Source organism: Perognathus longimembris, chromosome 7, assembly GCF_023159225.1.
Source record: "Perognathus longimembris pacificus isolate PPM17 chromosome 7, ASM2315922v1, whole genome shotgun sequence".
In the NCBI taxonomy this organism is placed as follows: Eukaryota; Metazoa; Chordata; class Mammalia; order Rodentia; family Heteromyidae; genus Perognathus; species Perognathus longimembris.
In genome coordinates this window covers 44,740,111-44,757,160 of record NC_063167.1, presented here as the reverse complement: position 1 = coordinate 44,757,160, position 17,050 = coordinate 44,740,111, and the positions used below count along the sequence as shown (strand labels likewise).

General features: G+C 40.2%; 1 protein-coding gene across 1 annotated transcript in view; it reads right to left on the bottom strand.

The window, feature by feature from the left end:
• The window catches only part of Cachd1 (cache domain containing 1), a 219,176-nt gene that overhangs the window by 51,058 nt on the left and 151,068 nt on the right, over positions 1-17,050 (bottom strand). The window contains exons 5-7 of the mRNA XM_048351479.1: positions 10,178-10,304; positions 6,391-6,535; positions 4,416-4,632 (exon numbers count right to left, since the gene is read on the bottom strand). Coding sequence (XP_048207436.1) covers positions 4,416-4,632; positions 6,391-6,535; positions 10,178-10,304 — 489 coding nt within the window. The remainder of the gene's footprint in view (positions 1-4,415; positions 4,633-6,390; positions 6,536-10,177; positions 10,305-17,050) is intronic.

Below are 17,050 nucleotides of genomic sequence, written 5' to 3'. Positions count from 1 at the left end.
TTGAGCCTAGCCTGTAACAATCCTTAATCTAACCAGTTTACTCCTTCTGCTATAAAATGATCCTTCTGCCACCCCTTCCCCCCTCTGGAAAAAAAAAAAAACAAAAACAACAACTCAGAAGAAAACACCTAAAAGTATAAATAATACCATTTTGGATCTATCACAGCACTGAAAAATAACTTCTATTGCAAGATGAAAGGGGGTGACAACATCCAAGATGCATTGCACTCCCAAACTGATATGTTGAATTGAAACTCCTTTGTACAACTACTTAAAGACAATTTTTGAAAAGTGAAAAAACAAATAAAAGACACAGACACAAAAAAGAATTTGCACTGCATAAGGCCTTTAGATGTCTTCCTTGGTACAAATCAAGTTATGCAAAGCTGCAATGATTTAATGGAGTGTAACTTCTGTTCCTCTGGCCACTACTGTGGGCAGATGCTTCACACTTATGGGCAGGCAAATCACTACAACAGACCTATAGGACCTGTCTTACTCATTAAAATACCTTTATCTCCAGGCACCTTAAAGATGCACCAGAAAACAGAAGGATTCTACCTGTCTATACAGCGAACAGAAATAGTGATGCACCTCCACTTGGCTCTTACTGAACCTACTGGTGGCCTTTAGCTATCTTTGGGTTTAGGTAAAGTGCCTGGGCAATCTGCTCTAGCTTGACTACTGCTAGAAGTCTGAAAGGAAATAGAATAATAGTTACAACTAATGTTACCAAAAACTTATGATGGGATACTGGGTCTACTTATTAACTGCCAGCTTACAGATGACACCTGAAGAGGTCAAATAATTGCTGAAGATAACAAGATTAGAAAAGTTTCAGAGTAGAACACTAGTTGAAATTCAAAATTCACATTCTTAAGCACTTAGGCTCTAATGCTTGAGAACAATCTAAAACGTCTCCTAAATTTAGTAGACAATGCAAATCCCTGAATCATTTCTTTTTTAGTTGTTGATACTTCTTTTAAATTAAATTTTATTGACAAGGTGTTGTGCAAAGGGGGTACAGTTACATAATAAGGCAGTGAATACATTTCTTGTGATATCGTACACCCTCATTTTTCTTTCCCTTCCCTAGATCAGGTAGGCATATATACAATATCCAGTGTACCAAAATCATATACAGTAACCACGTAGGGTATGCTACAGGAAATTCACCTAGAACTTTAAAGATAACATCAACAGTAGAATCCTCCTGTGTCCTCTTGGAGTTGTTTCTGCTTATCTTCATCTTATACGATCATATGTACGTAGCTGTTGAGCTATGTGATCCACTGATAGGTTTATTCTAGACCTTTTTATGTTTAGTAATTGTTTGGTTTTAGATACATAATGTAAAGTCGCTGCCCCAACCATGTGGAAATACCATTTGAAAAGAAGTTTGTTGTTTTGCAGACCTGGTCTCTATTGTCTTCTTCCCTCCCTAACAGTCATATATCAAGGAAACCATGCCCCTTTGTTCTCTGTGTTCTAGGCTTGTCTCGCTCAATATTATTTGTTCAAGTTCTGACTATTTCTGCAAATACCAATCATTTCTGAATCATACCTGAATCATTTCCTTATGAAAACTAATTCAGCTTCCTCTTTTGCTTTGAACTGACACTACAAGCTATAAACTGGAGGATGGTGAGCTAAACCTTAAAATCATCTTACTTGGCCTAAAAAAAAAGAGGCTTCTCCTGAATATTTTAGAACCTGTACCCTTAAAAATTGTCCAAGTCTTTGATGGTCAGTTTTTTTTTTTGCCATGTTTTTGTTTGCCAACATTAACGGAACAAATACCCAATACCCCAGAGGAGATACATCTCCCACCCGTCCAAGCTCCTGCTACTATGAGCTGCAAGAAGGTATGAGAAAAGCGGTTTAGTAAGGCCTTTGTTCATAGTTTTAAAGCTGGAATAAAGGCCAACCTTTGAAAATCAGTTGACTTTTCCATTAAAAAGTGCAAATTCTGGCTTGAGTCAGAAGATGAAGCAACATTGGGCAGGCTCTCCCAGTGTGACAAGATGGAAGAGCAGTCACCCCGTGGTGAAATGCTTACCCTTCGAGCTAACTATGTTCTTAAAATGGTCCTCATGACTTAATCTCCACTTGCTTGACCCACATTCACTGTCTGGTCACACAGGCATCTGGGTTTTCAAGTGTTAATCTAACATTTCTTTCTATTCTTTAACTCACACAATAATCAAACTCAGACTGAAATACTAATGATGGTTCAAAACTCAGGTATCAAGTAGAAAGAACACTTCCAGTGACTGACACTGACAAATTCAGTCAATCTGCCTTCATTACCTATGAGCCCAGCAACTGAACTGAACTGTGGGCAACTTATCCCTCAGCAGGCAATATTGGTTTAGGGATAGCTGGTACTCGACAATGGCAGTAGGAAAAATACTTAAGATGGTTCAAAGGATCCCTAGGCTAAGCACCATATTGTTTGCTTGGGCATATACTATATGTTGCTTCTAACCAATAGAAAATAGCAATGGTGATGGGTTATCACTCCATTGTGCCATATATTGGCAGAGAGGGACAAAGGTTGCAGATGTAATAATTAAGTTCCTACTTGTGCCTCCCAAATCAGATACACTTTACATACAAGACAAAAGGTACAGAAATCAAAAACTGTGGCAAAAGGAGAAAAAAGAGGAAAAAAAATAAGGAAAAACACAAAAAGGAAAATTTTTTTTTAAATCTCATTTTTAAAATAAGAAACCTCATCTGATTTGGGAAGTATGAGGAGAAGCACAAAAAATGGCCAGACCAAAGGTGAACTAATTCAGCAGTATCCTCACTAGATACTATGTTGAAAATGAATTACATAACTTGTGGGGATGGGAGGTGGAAGGGATAAAACTGGGAGAAAATGAGGGAAGAGGTGACACTGTTCAAAAGAAATGTACTGAATACTTGACTTTTGTAACTACAACACATCTTTACATCACCTTTACAATAAAAAAATATAGTGCAATATAGCTTATATTTCATTCACTCATATACACACAACATAACACAACATAAAAGATGACCTAGCAGTGTTTGCCATTGGAAAACTTTAAAAAAAAAAAAAAAGGTCCCACAAAGTTGACATTGAATTAATCACAAGGGAAAGTTCCATGATAAAATTTAAAAAGCAAAAGGACAGTGCTTCTGGTCTAATCAGATGACTGTGTTAAAAGAAGGCCCAAGTCTTTCCTGAAGGCAGAGACTTAAACAGAAGACAGGTTCCCCTACTAGGCTCAAGGAAACAAATAAACATGAATTTTATACTTGCCAGGAAACAGATTCTGCCAGTGAGCAGGTGAGCTTAGGAAAGGACTGAGGAGCCTCAGCTGAGATCATAGCCCTGGTTGACTGTGCGTTTGTAGCCTTGCAAAGCTCTAGACAGGAGACCCAGTTAATCTGTAGTGACCAAGAGAAACTGGGAGCTAATACATATATGCTACTTTAAAAGCTACTGAATTTAAAGCCAATTCTTATAAAGATCAAGCCAATATGCCATCTATTATTAATTACCATGATTATAGTGACTTCTGTCACTCAGAGTGTATCACACGTGAGACACTATGCATTGTTTTGTCAGAGCCACTTTGCTTTAAATTCAGATACACAAGAGAACCTAAAAATGTATTCCTAACACTCACTTATCTCAGGAAAACACATTAAACCTGATGTGCTAGTGCATAATCCTAGCACTTGGGAGGCTGAAGGAGGACCATGAGGCTAGCCGAAGGTTACATTGCAAAACCGTGTCTCAAAAAATGAAAACAAGGGGGGGTAAAAAAACTCCATTCATGTTTTCCAAAAAAGGAGAGGGGAAGAAAAGCAATAGATTTTCAAATATAAAAGGGAAAATGAAATATTCTTTTTAGTAACTTCAAAGCAGAGTCCCATTTCAAGTATCTTTTCTTTTCCTTTAGCTCGAATCTGAATTCCAGATTTTCTTTAATACATGGAAATTAAATTAGAGTCCCTTTGCACATGTAAAGGGCCATGCTCATCTAAAGGAGAGCTGGTTAGAAGAGGCAGGAATCAAGGCAAGAATTCATGTGCACATGTGCACAGGCAGGGACCAGACTCAAGTCCAGGAGAAAGGCAAAGCTGACAAGCCACAATGGAAAGCATGTGGTTGTACTCTTAGGCAACAAGGGGGAATGTGTTCCTAATAAAGAAGCCAGATGGAGACGCTCTAGGAGTCAAAGAGATAATGTTCTGACTAATTATCTTTGATTGGAAGATATCTAGTGAGAAGCTCAGTAGTTAGATGAGCATGAAGACAATTCATGAAAAACGTATCCCAAGTCAGTTTAAAACATTAGCCCTAAACAGTGCTAAACATTCACACCATCCTTTTTGCCAGTTCTATCAATGATGGTCCTTGGAGAGAATGCACCTACTTGCTTGGAATCTTGTGTTATTGTTCGTGTTTCGGATTAACTGAAATGCCTTTTGAAATCCCACTGCATGCTGGGTGGGACTGTCTGAAGACTTGACACTGCTAACGAACGTCGACATCTTCCTTTTGGTCTCACTGGTGGCAGGAGACAGGAAGGTCTTATAGCACTGGTCTAGGGAGCAAGTCCGGACAATGTCTGCTACAGTCAACACAGAAATCTAGAGGAGAAGGCAAATTAAAAGAAAAACTGTTATCCAACAATTTAAAAGATTCAAACAAAAATTTAGAAATACCTTTTCCCTGAGTTGCCCTGGTTGATTGATCCCAATTGCTAGGCTTAAACTATTTTCCTTGCATTGAAGAAGTTGGTACTATGAGCATCTATCATGCATCCAGCCAGGAGTTTTACACAACAAAAGAGGCCAAATCAGTGGACCTGCAGAACAGTTTCTAAGTTTAAAAATAAATAACTACAGTCATAAGTCTATCAAATATGAAAAAGATGAGTGAGGCAGAGGAAGCCAAAGGCTTATTTTTTGTCTCCAAATTTAAAAGTAGTATTGTGTTCTTAGAATGGTGGCTCATGCCTGAAATCCTAGCTATTTAAGACGCTAAGATCTGAAGGATTGTGGTTCAAAGCTAGACTAGGCAGGAAAGTCCGTCAGACTCTTATCTCCAATTAAGCTCCCCACCCTCACTCCAAAAGCTGGAAGTGGAGCTGTGTGGCTCAAGTGGTAGAGTGCTAGCCTTGACCAAAAGAGCTCTCAGGGACAGAATCTAGGCCCTGAGTTCAAATCCCATAACTGGCACAAAATAAAATTAAAAAAACTACAAAACACATATACAGGGAGAAATGTTGGTTTTCAAACTGGAGGCAAGGATTGAGTATAAAGGAGTTGACTTGTGTTTGTTTTTTGTCTTGTTTTTGCTGGTCCTGAGTCTTGAGTTCAGGGTCTCGGTGCTGTCCCTGAGCTTTCTGTGCTCAAGGCTAGCCCTCAACCACGTGACTCAGAGCTTCACTTACGGCTTTTTGGTGGTTAACTGGAGATAAGAGTGTCTTAGACTTTCCTGCCTGGGTTGGCAATGAATGATGATCCTCAGATCTCAGCCTCTTTAATAGATAGGATTGCAGGTGTAAGCCACCTGCACCCAGGTGACGTGTGTTTTATGCAGTCGGATGAGTTAGTTTTGGAGATGGAATTATCCACAGGCAGTAGATTATCATTAGCTACCCACATGCCTGTCCTCGGCCATGTCCTCTGAGACTTGCAAACTTCTAACAGCTTCCCTCTCCCTCTCTTCCCATTCAGTCTTGGAATTAAGTTCAGCCCCCAACCAGCATCCAAATCCTTCTTAGCTTCTAATATGCAAGTCCTTGCTAAATAACAACACTAATAGGAAGCATAAATGTGAGACTCAGCTCCTGGTAGTGGGGGTTATGAAAGAGATTTTGGATTGATAGCTGCTTTCCCAAATATTAGAATTAGAATTTAGAAAACTGAATTACTCTTTCTTTCCTCCTCATTGTAAGGTTAGCTTAAGAAAATATACAAACTGAGTGCAATGGTATAGCATATATATATATAATCCCAGGACTCACAGGCAGGAGTGTGAATTGAAGACTAAGTTGGGTCACATCTTGAGTTGAAGGCAAGCATGATATACATAGAGAGGCCTTGTCTCATAAAATATATGTGTTTATGCATATATTGCTTTTAATAATTGGAGATATGCTCAGAGAGATGCATCGTTGGGAGATTTTGCACTTGCATAACATACATCCTATCATATCCTATGTAAATAGTACATTCTACTTACACAGCTTATATGGTATGGTTTACTATATTTAATAATTTTATTAGGCCACCAATATATATGTGGTACATAACTGTCTGAGATGTAGCACTATGAGGTTCAAGAGTATAAGCCATAAAACAATATAGGCATTCAAGGAGGTGTGACTAGCACAATGGTACCTTATCATGTTCATCGATGGCACTAAGGATGACTTGAGCAGCATCCTTGGCGATCTGGAGCTGGGTGTCCGTGACTGAAGCCCCGTGGTCCAGGATCACAACTATGTGTTTAGACTGTGGCCGAACGGTAGAGACATAGATGGGTCTGAAGGGAGGAGAAATGCTATGAGGTCAGTTAAAAGGCTTAAATCAATCCAGATGTGATGTATGAGCAAAGTAGTGTCCATATGTTCTTCTGGGGATGGCCCAAGGGTGGACAGAGATCAGGACTGAAGGAGAAACTAAACAAGTGTATCAGAAACAACATTTCAAGACAACAATGTACACTTGTAGAACGTGGACTGGGAATTTCTGACTTTAGAGATGGGGAAGCCACAGCGGGCATTTTCAAGACATAAACCTTCTGGGAAATTGCTTCTTCAGCACACTCCAATATCACCCATCACCTTTTCATGCACATGTTGCCTACTATTGGGTACTCTGCTGTAAGAAATGAAGTGGTGATCCCTTGGGCTGCAGAGACTGGCAAACAGGGAGAGGAAAGGCCATTAAAAAATAATTTTGTTGTTAAGGTGTTGTACAGAATGGGACATCACTATTTTCTAAGTCAGGTAATAAGAGAACATACTTTTTTTTTGGATTATGTCACCCCTTCCTTTACTTTCCCCCAGGTCCCCCTTCCTATCCCTGCCAACAAATTACATAGATCATTTTCCAAATAGTGTATGCTGAATAGCATGATTGCATTGGTTCACCCTTCCTCATCCCCTCCATTTCTGCACCTTTCATTTACATGCCCTCCCCCCGCCCCCGAGGGGAAAAAACCCAAAGTAATAACAAACACCACCTTAAAAAATAACAATAACAAAACACCCCAAACTACATTTCCATTTCCTAGAGCTCATTTAATAGATAATATTTTAAATGTTCAGAGAAGCTACACCTTTGCGTTCAAAAGAGTATCTTCCTTTTGTTTGACTGTTCATGTGGGAATGCCTGAAGTCCTGAATAGGTTATTATGTCCAGTTATATTTTAGATCTTTCACATACGAGAGAAAACATGTACCATTGGTCATACTGAGCTTGGCTTACCTCACTTAGCATGATTTATTCTAGGCCCATCCATTTCCTTGCCAATAATATAATCTTTCTAACAGATGAGTAAAATTCCATTCCACATGTTGTTAATCCACTCATCTGTTGTAGGGCATCTGGGATGTTTTCATAACTTGGCTATTGTGAATAGTGTAGCAATGAACATGGATGTCCAATGTCCAGGAGTGGTATGGCTGAGCCATAGAAGTTCTATGCTTACTTTTTTGAGGAACCTGCAAACCTCCTTCCAGAGTGGATTCATCTTTGCAGTCTCACTGAATGAAGCTTTGCTTCAAGCTAGGTAGCCCATAACCTGCCCAGCTCTGAATAGCAGATTTGGCTGCTCTCTTCCCATATGAGCAATCCTCTGAAGAGGCCCCCTTCCTTTTCTGTACTGGGACAATCCATACTGGTCAACCATCAAAAGTCTCCTTAGCTGAGCATTTAAAACCATGCCATCAAAATCTGTCTAAGACCCTGATAGCCACTCTTCTTGCCAGGGTTTTGTTTGCCAACATTAAGAAAAAGGGGGATGGGGTGAGGGCATGCCCAAAAGGCAATGGCTCTGATAAAAGTAGCCTTCTGCTTATGCGCTATACAAGGGGGTTTGTGAGAAAGGGTTTAATGAGGTTGCTATTCACAAGTTGTTTTTCTTCCTTCCTTTCTTTTTTTTTTCTTCTTACTACTCACAGTTTTAAAGCTGGAACAAATTAGAGGAGGCTTAAAAAAATCAAATTGGCCTCAGGAGAATTCTCTCTTTTATTGACACCCCTAAAACACTAAATTTTTCCTTGAAATGCTAGGTGCCAGTGAGTCACAAAAGTCTGAGTGTAAGTTAAGAAATGTAGGCAAAAATACCAAATCCCCTCAATATCTAGCCAAGTTTATACTAATTGTTCTCAAGCCAAAAGTCTTGCATTAACACTAACGTGTTACTTTCATAAGTCACTACCAGTAGTGAAATGGGATAAAGTGAATGTAAGAGATGAGGTTACAGAAATGGGACAAGGACTAGAAAAGAAGGTACATTTGACCATCTTCAACCCGACTACTCAGTAAAATGTTTAATATTCTAGGTTCTTCAGGCTCTAAGGAGAGGATTTTCTGTAAAATGATATTTTTTGTTTAAAAAAAAATTTGTTCCCAGTGGATGCACACAAATGCAAAGCAGGGTATGTGTTGGCATTGTCATAACTAAGTTGTTGAAATGGCTTTAGTGGGATACATAAAAAGCATTGTAGTTGGATGTCAGTGGCTCATGCCTGTAATCCTAACTTACTTAAGAGGCTGAGAACTGAAGATCACAGTTCAAAGCCAGCATTGACAGGAAAAAGAAAAAAAAAAAGCACTGCATGTTAAATGTACAAATGTACAAACTAGGAAGCATCCTCATACCATGCCTGCCCACCAGTCCCATTCTTGTCTTGTTATGCTCTGTCATGTCATGCTATGTCTTCCAAGGGATGTACAGAAGTTGCAAAGGTATCAGAGAAAAAAGCGAGGACAAGAGATGAGAATGGCAATCATGAGGAGAGAAATGCAGATTACTGAGAGAAGAAAGGCTCAAGGGTTAATTCACTGCAGAGTTAGGCTGAGAACAGCCTAAGAAACCTTCCAAGCTTGTGATGTAGGTGAATGGTTTGTGGCCTGGCAAAGCCCTGCCCTGTCATTTGGATTATCCATCTAGGTGATTCATGAGAAGCAGTGTGCCATCTCATCTGTCTTCTAGAAGCAAATAAAAATTAGATGACTTATGATAGCCTTGGCAATCTTGAGATGATCCTATTAGAAGCCAAAACCATGATGTCCAGTCCAGATTCCAAGATATCAGTCTTACTAGAATATCCAGGAAGGTCAAAACACACAGCAAAAATGTTTTGCTTTGTCTTTTTCGAGTAGAAGCATAGAAGAATTATCTTTCCTTGGACAAACCCTAGGTACTTCAAAGGAAAGATAAGGGGAAGCTAAAGGGATGGTTTAGATACTAGAAAATGGCAGAGCATGGAAAGCGGGCAGCTGTCACTGTTTCCATATGTTCTGGCATCAAACAACACAGAAAAAAATGAAACTGTCTAGCCTCAAAAAGAAAGCTTCTTTGCCTATGGGATTCCTACAAAATGATGAGTCTTGTCATACAAATGATCTCCCCATTACTCTCTCCTCTCTGGCTATATATAGTACAGTCCTAAATTGTTTCTGTGAGAAAAGCAGGACAGTAGTTATATCTAATCCAGTGCCTTTTGAACAATCTTAATAGTTGAAATAGTACTAGTTGAACGACTTCTAGTAGCTGAAGGGACCATAATTTATTTATGTTTCAACAAAAATGTCTGAAGTTCAAAAACGCTTATGTGGTTCCAACAAGCCAATTTTATAAGTACCTATGTGTTTGGCTTAGGTGGGCAGGTCTTGGAAAGATCGTCTGGGCTTTATCGCCTGCCCTGCACTAGCCTATCACATCCTCATGTATCAAATGGCGACATCATTTTAGAACAGCTCAAATTTCTCAACTTAGAGCTTTGAGGCAGAGCTGCATATGGCCTAAAAACTATGCTTCATGTGGGTCACACATTTTGCTATTTATTTGCACACTGGGGGTTGAACACCAGTGTCACCAAGGTTAGGCCAGGGTTCTACCATGAGCCATGTCCTCAGCCTGTTTATGTAAATCACCTTTAGCATATCAACATACCTACTGCGATGTTCATAGCTGCCTTTACACCGGAACTTGTGAGCTGGGAAAACTGTGAAAATTCCTTCTTCTGAACTGAAATACTGCCACTTAATTCCAGGGTTGGATTTCAGGTTGTCTGCAAGAACTGGAGGAGTAGGGAAAAATATAACCATCAAATCCACAGGTGTACATAATCACAGTCATCAGCATCTGTTTTGCATAACCTGCTTGTAGTATGAAGAAATTCCACTAGATAACAAGGTTGTAAATTTTCTACAAAATACTTTCTTTTTGCTCTTAAAAAAAAACAATATCCTGGGGCTGGGAATATGGCCTAGTGGCAAGAGTGTTCGCCTCGTATACATGAAGCCCTGGGTTCGATTCCCCAGCACCACATATGTACAAAATGGCCAGAGTGGTGTTGTGGCTCAAGTGGCAGAGTGCTAGCCTTGAGCAAAAAGAAGCCAGGAACAGTGCTCAGGCCCCTGAGTCCAAGGCCCAGGATTGGCAAAAACAAACAAACACAAAAAACAACAACAAAAAAAACCAATATTCTGTGAATAGAAAGTATAATGTTTCAGTTAAGTGAAACTATTATTCTTAACATCATAGGGTGATATTCTATGTCCTGGATTGTTTTTCTAGCACAAATGAGTCATTTGCATTAACCACTCTTCTTCTCGCATAGGGCCAATCCTTGTTGAGCCAGTGTACACTTGCTGGCTTAAGGTACAATGTCCAACTGAAGAATGATGTGATGTTAACAGACCTTGCCTTCATTTGTATCACTTCACAATGAGGGAAATAGCACAGATGGTGTATGAGGCCTAAAACCATAACCACTTAGAATCATGGCTGTTGTTTATAAAGTGATAGAATGATTCCTATGCTCCCAGGGCAGGGATAGAGAAGTACCTTTATTTTCCATCATTTCATTCATAAAAAAAAAAAACCCTAGGAAGTTGGTGGTTGATATTATTTTGTTTGGGATTCAAGAAATATGCCTACAAGCTGAACCAATTCATAAAGGGCTAGTTGGAGTTTAAGCTGGGGAGTACAGGTTCCTGCTCATCATATCATGTTGCACTTGAACTGTATGCCTTCCTGCCACTGGTCTACTCCTGACTTGCCCTCAGGCAGGGCCACCCAACTTGTATGCAAACTTGTTTCATTATTTATTTGTTTACACAGTGTGTCAGGATGTATTCCAGGCTGGCCTCAAATTCTCAGTTCTCATGTCCTTGCTCAAAATATAGGTATGCAAAAACACACCCAGCCTTATAAAACACACTCACAATCCAAATTCTCTTCTTTCTTTGAGCATTTAGGCACTTGTTCTGTGCTATACCAACTCAGTCCTTTGCTAGACACTAAGTACTTACTACATGTAGGTTAGCTTTCCACGCTGCTAGATGTATAAAGATGAGCAAGACTGCAGTCCTGGTGTCATAACTGGTAGATCAACAGACTTAAAGAGATGCAAATGGAGCACAAAGCAATTTAGTGAAGGAAAGAGCCTGAGCAAAGGCAAAAGGGAAGGAATGCAAGTGTGTTTGGCTAAGTACACATGGAAGCTGAAATGCCCAGTTGAGGATGTGTTTGTGGATGGGTTGGAGTGCTGAGTTGTGTCTGATAGGGATCCTGGACTTTGGCCTCTAGAGTGACAAAAAGCACTCACACAGGTATTTAATTATCCAAGATGAAACATGATTTGGGGTTCTAATTTCCATGTTGCAAATGAGGTTCCTGGTTCTTTCTAACCTTACTGTTTCCTTCACTGAACTTCCCCTTGCAAAAACTGTCATATTGGTTTAAAATACCAGCTTTTTCTTTCCCTCCTTGCCCTATGTTATATAGTTAGTGCTGTGCAAACAGTAATTCAGCATCATTCTCCTAGAGCCTAACTAGAGCAAGGTATGTAGAGAGTGTCTAGTGAATATTTCTTGAGTAAATGCAATTCCACAGTTAGCAGGTGGTAAGGTTGCTTCTCAGACATAGCTCTTCTGAGTCAACTGTGTGTTCTATTTCTTTCTTAGCAAAATCCTTCCACTCCCTATGACAAAAGGGAGGACAATTTACAAGACTATGTTTTAATACCATAGTAAACATCAAGGACCAAAACTCTGAAACAGAAATGTGAAGATATAGTAGTAGGGGTGCAGATACCTGGGCAGTTCAATAGAGGTGAGGTGATAATCATGTGCCTGCTTCCCTTCCTCCAGATCATCATGAAGGTAAGGCATGGGTCTTCTCTGTCTCCTTCAGTCTAGTACCTGGTCTGCCAGGGTGCCATTTTACATCGACTAGACTGAATTTCCATTTGACATGGGAAGCCCAGCTTCTGCTCACTTTCAGCTCACTGGGTTTCTCTACATGATCGTGATGCCTGCTTGGCTTGGTTGACTCACCTGCATTTACACTTGGCCTACCATTGGCAGGATGAAAGGAAGGGGAGCAAAATGATAAAATTCTTTCTTCAAAAACAATATGCTTGGTGCTGGTGGCTGACACTGGTAATCCTGGCTACTCAGGAAGCTGAGATCTGAGGATTTGGGCCCTTAGTTCAAGTACCATGATGGACAAAAAACCCCAAAACAAACAGACTAGTTGAGGGAGATTAGGAAGACCCACCAAACCATTTATTAATTAGCATACTGTCTGATTATCAGCGTGGATCAGGTTTGGAGAAGGGCTATCCAAAGATAGATGGCCCAGCACCAAAAACATTATGCTAGGTGTCTTGCACATGGTGCAATGGATTTTTGCACTTGGGTGTGTAGAATGCAAATGACCTCTCAAGATGGCAGCTGAAATGCTGACATAGTAAAATCGGAGGCCAGAAGCAAAGGCCTGATTGCAAAGTCATCCAAGGACAGCAGATGCAGCAATCAGCTGTGGTTGCCCTGAATGAGGTGGAACACAGAGTGAGACTCTACTTGGTTCATGACTTCCTCTCACCATTTGAGTGAGGCTCACCAAGTTTAGAGTTGTATTTACTTTGCAGGTGTCTCTCTGTCATGAAAAATATGTTTTCTAGGGACTCTCTTTCTGAACCATGACAAATACTTTGATTGTTTTCCAGAAATGAACAAATGTGACAGCAATTAAAGTATCAGACTGATGTTTACATGGCAGCTTCATCTTTATTCCTGGCAGTTACAGATGCAGATCTGGTGTTTGAGCCAGCTCCACCTGTCACTGGATCCCTTCCAAAATATAAAGCAAAGATCAAGATGTTGGTCAATAAACCCCATATTTTATGCTGCTCATTAACTCCAACTTTGGAAGAAAATGTGAGATAACATATGACTATGCCATAAACACTGTCAGCAGGCTCCTTCCAGGAACATCTGCCAGGGCTGACCCAGGGCTATGCCTATGAATGGTCTGATGAGACCACAAGGTGGACTTGACTGCAGCAAGCATGCGCCAGGCTTGTATGTGGCCAGTCATGTGCTAATACCTGCACATATGCTGTTGGATTCTTCCCTTAATAAACTGGTCATTTCACATGCAGTAAGGTTTCCAGTGTTTAGGTCAGAATGAGATGAACCCCACAAACATTCAGAAGCACTTGACATACACTCATTCCTTATTACTTCCTGGTTTCAACGACTAGATCTCAGCACAGAACTTTCCTTCAGTCTGCTATAGTGGTTGTCAACTTCTATTAAGGATCACCTAGTAGAACTCACTTTGCAGACCATAGGGTCTCTGTCAAAGCTACTCAACTCTACTTTTGTAATGAGAAGTCAACCACAGGCCCATGTAAATGAATGAGTGTGGCTGTGTGCCAATGAAAGTCTATTTACAAAAATCAGTGGCAAGCCCTAGCTGGTCAGAGGTCCTCTCAAAGAACCCTGTAAAACTTACTGCATGTAGGGCTTGAGGCCTTTCCAAAGCCTTAAACTTTTAGTAACAATTACCTCACATTCCCCTATCACCAAGGAGGGATAGCACTGTTTAGCCTCACAAAAATTGTAGGAGTAAAAATGATTACCTCTTTCAATGACTAAAGATTAAAAATTAAATTTTAAAAAATTACCTCTAAGTCACAGGTAAGGAAAACAGCTTTTGTGACATGCCTGCGCTTTCACTTTGGGCAAAAAGGGAATGTAAAAATCAAGGATTTGTGACTGCAATGCCCTTTTCAAGGTCATCATGAGGTGGAGTGGCCACACCCTTGTGAAACATCTGGTTGATAGGAATGTACCCACATGGATGAAGTTTCTCTGCCTTATCTCTTGGGGTCCAAATTTTGACCTTGATCTAATTTAAACGGTTCTATGAGCAGCCCTGTCAACCCTGCAATAAAAACTCAAATACTGCCTTTGCAAGGAAAGCTCAATTACTTCATTTAAAAGTAACATCTGTAATAATAAACAGGCTCCAGTGAAACTATTAAAAGGGGAGCCAATGGGACCAACAATGTTTTATAAATAAATCAGAAGTCATACGGTGCGTGACACATTTAGTTTTACCTCGTTCCCCTCCCACAGAATCATTCTGGTTCCTTAACAATCGTTCCAGCACTATAGTTCAGTATCAGGCAAGGTTTATCAGTTTCTCCCAGTGAGGTCTCCTTTGGCATGCGATTAAATTTCATCCAGTATTTGGTACTAACAGAAGATGATGGATGTGTTGACTATGAGCTCCCCCACCACCCCAACTCTGCCCCAGAAGTAATTTATCAGTGTGGCACAATCCAAGCAGGCTCCTCTCTGACCTAGATGTGGTGGTGAATGAGGGCCTTCCTATCCATGAAGGCAATCCAGAGGGGCTTTTTCCATTCATACAAATAACTTGGACCACATGGGCTAGTATTCAAACACAAGGTCCTACACACTCATTCCTTCTTTAAACATGTAGAAAGTTGTCTGGGAATAAAGCTGGGCAGGTGGTCAACCTGCTGGTCCTTGATGCACAGCGTTAGGCTTCAATGGGTAGGAACTGAATCCGTCTACATAGCTCTGTGCACTTTCCACAGATAGGCATGTTTTCCTTTTCCTCACTAAAGTTCATCCTCAGGCTGGGGGTTTCCGATGTCTTCTAGAATCGCTTATTGAGTTAGCGCCCCACCATCTACTCAGTGGTATAAGTTCCAGATCCCTCATTCTTACAGGCTGAGATGCTTCTGGGCTAGCCTTGTGTCTAACTCCCCTTTGTGTTTCTGAAGTAGAGTCCCCAGTCTTTTCACATTCAGGCACCTGTTCTTGGAGAATTTGTGGAACTGATGCCCTGTACCTGTGGTTGATAAAATTATAAGGGATAGGGTCCAGGCTATAAGCTTAAGCCCCAGTGCTGGTTCAAAAATAAAATAATAAATACGAATAGTAGAATATTTTAGCTGTCTACTCTTTTTTTGGTCAGTCGTGGGGCTTGAACTCTGGGCCTAGGCCACTGTCCTTGAGCTCTTCAGCTCAAGGCTAGCATTCTATCACTTAAGCCACAGCGCAACTAGTTAGTAGACTATTTTAGATTAGACAGGAAACTCTTAGATGGCAGCGAAACTATATAATTAAGATATCTCAATTTTCTTGTAAGTGTTGCACAGGTAAGAGATGTAAGCCTCAGGACTCTTTTCTTTCAATATCATCAATATCAAAGTCATTTGGACATGAGCTCAGTACCATTTTGTACTTTCTATTTATTTAAGGTTGGCACTTAACAACTATAAGGAAGACTGATAGTCAGGAAGGAGTGGGATTCATGTCCCATTGTTTAATCCTAGCAAGACTCAGGACCTTAAATTTCATCTCTATAGGACAGCATCTAAAGGCATTTTTCTAAAATATATACCACAGAGTATTTGCCTAGCAAGGGCAAATTCCTGAGTGCAAAATCTCAGTGCCATTAACCCCCCCCCCCAAAATAATAAGGGAAATCATATCCCAGTATTGCTTAGCTTGGAACTGTTCAAAAATCTTCCATGGTACCTACCATTAAATCCAAACTCTACAAGGCCCTATGTGGTCTGGCTCCTCTCTGTTTTTTCTACCGCTTTCTCTCCTGAAATTCACTGTCTACCTACCAACAGTTAATTCTTTCCATTCCACAAATGTGCAGACCTACTATAGGGCTGATAACCCCTTTCTCTAGCCACTATTCTCCTATTAGCTTTTTTGTAGCCTTCAAGTTGGGACTTCAAGTGAACTCTCTAGAGATCCTTGGCAGATACTGTCCATTGTTGCCATCTTCTATGATACCAAGTACTTTCCTTCATAAGAAAACCTTGACAATGTCTTGTTTATTCGCTTATGTGGCTATATATGCAACAACTCTCACACAGAGCTGTGGTAAGCTACACAAAGGCAGGAACCAAGGCTGTCTATCCATCACATTCCCAGTGTCTAGAACATGCTGGTTTAATAAGTGCTGTCAATATTTGCTGAGTGAATGCATGACTGATGACTTTGGCTAAAGGTTTTCACCTGTTTTCTGTAGGATCTCACAGTTTCTGCATTTATAAAGTAATTATTTTAGACAAAATGTTTTCAGAGATCATTTGGGAATGAAAAGATAGATAAAAGTAGGCAAAACACAGAAAAAATAGCAAGTAACTGATATTTCTGGACTTACGACCAGGTTAGTTCCTTGTGATACACCTGATAATAATGCGTCTACTTTACCAAACATCATAACTTAGTCTCGCTTACCATACACATATTCAGAATACTTGCATTAGCCCACAGTTGGGAAAAATAATCTCATAACAAACCTTATTTTATAAAATGTTGACTGTTCCAGCATGCACCCAGATGGAAATTTTGTAGACATGAGCTGGACTGCAAAACCCTAAACAAAATAGCCAAAAGCCACTAGCAACATGATATACTCTAGAGAATGGGCTATTTGCTCTAGGATAAGGAGACTGGCTGGGAGCTTGGATCA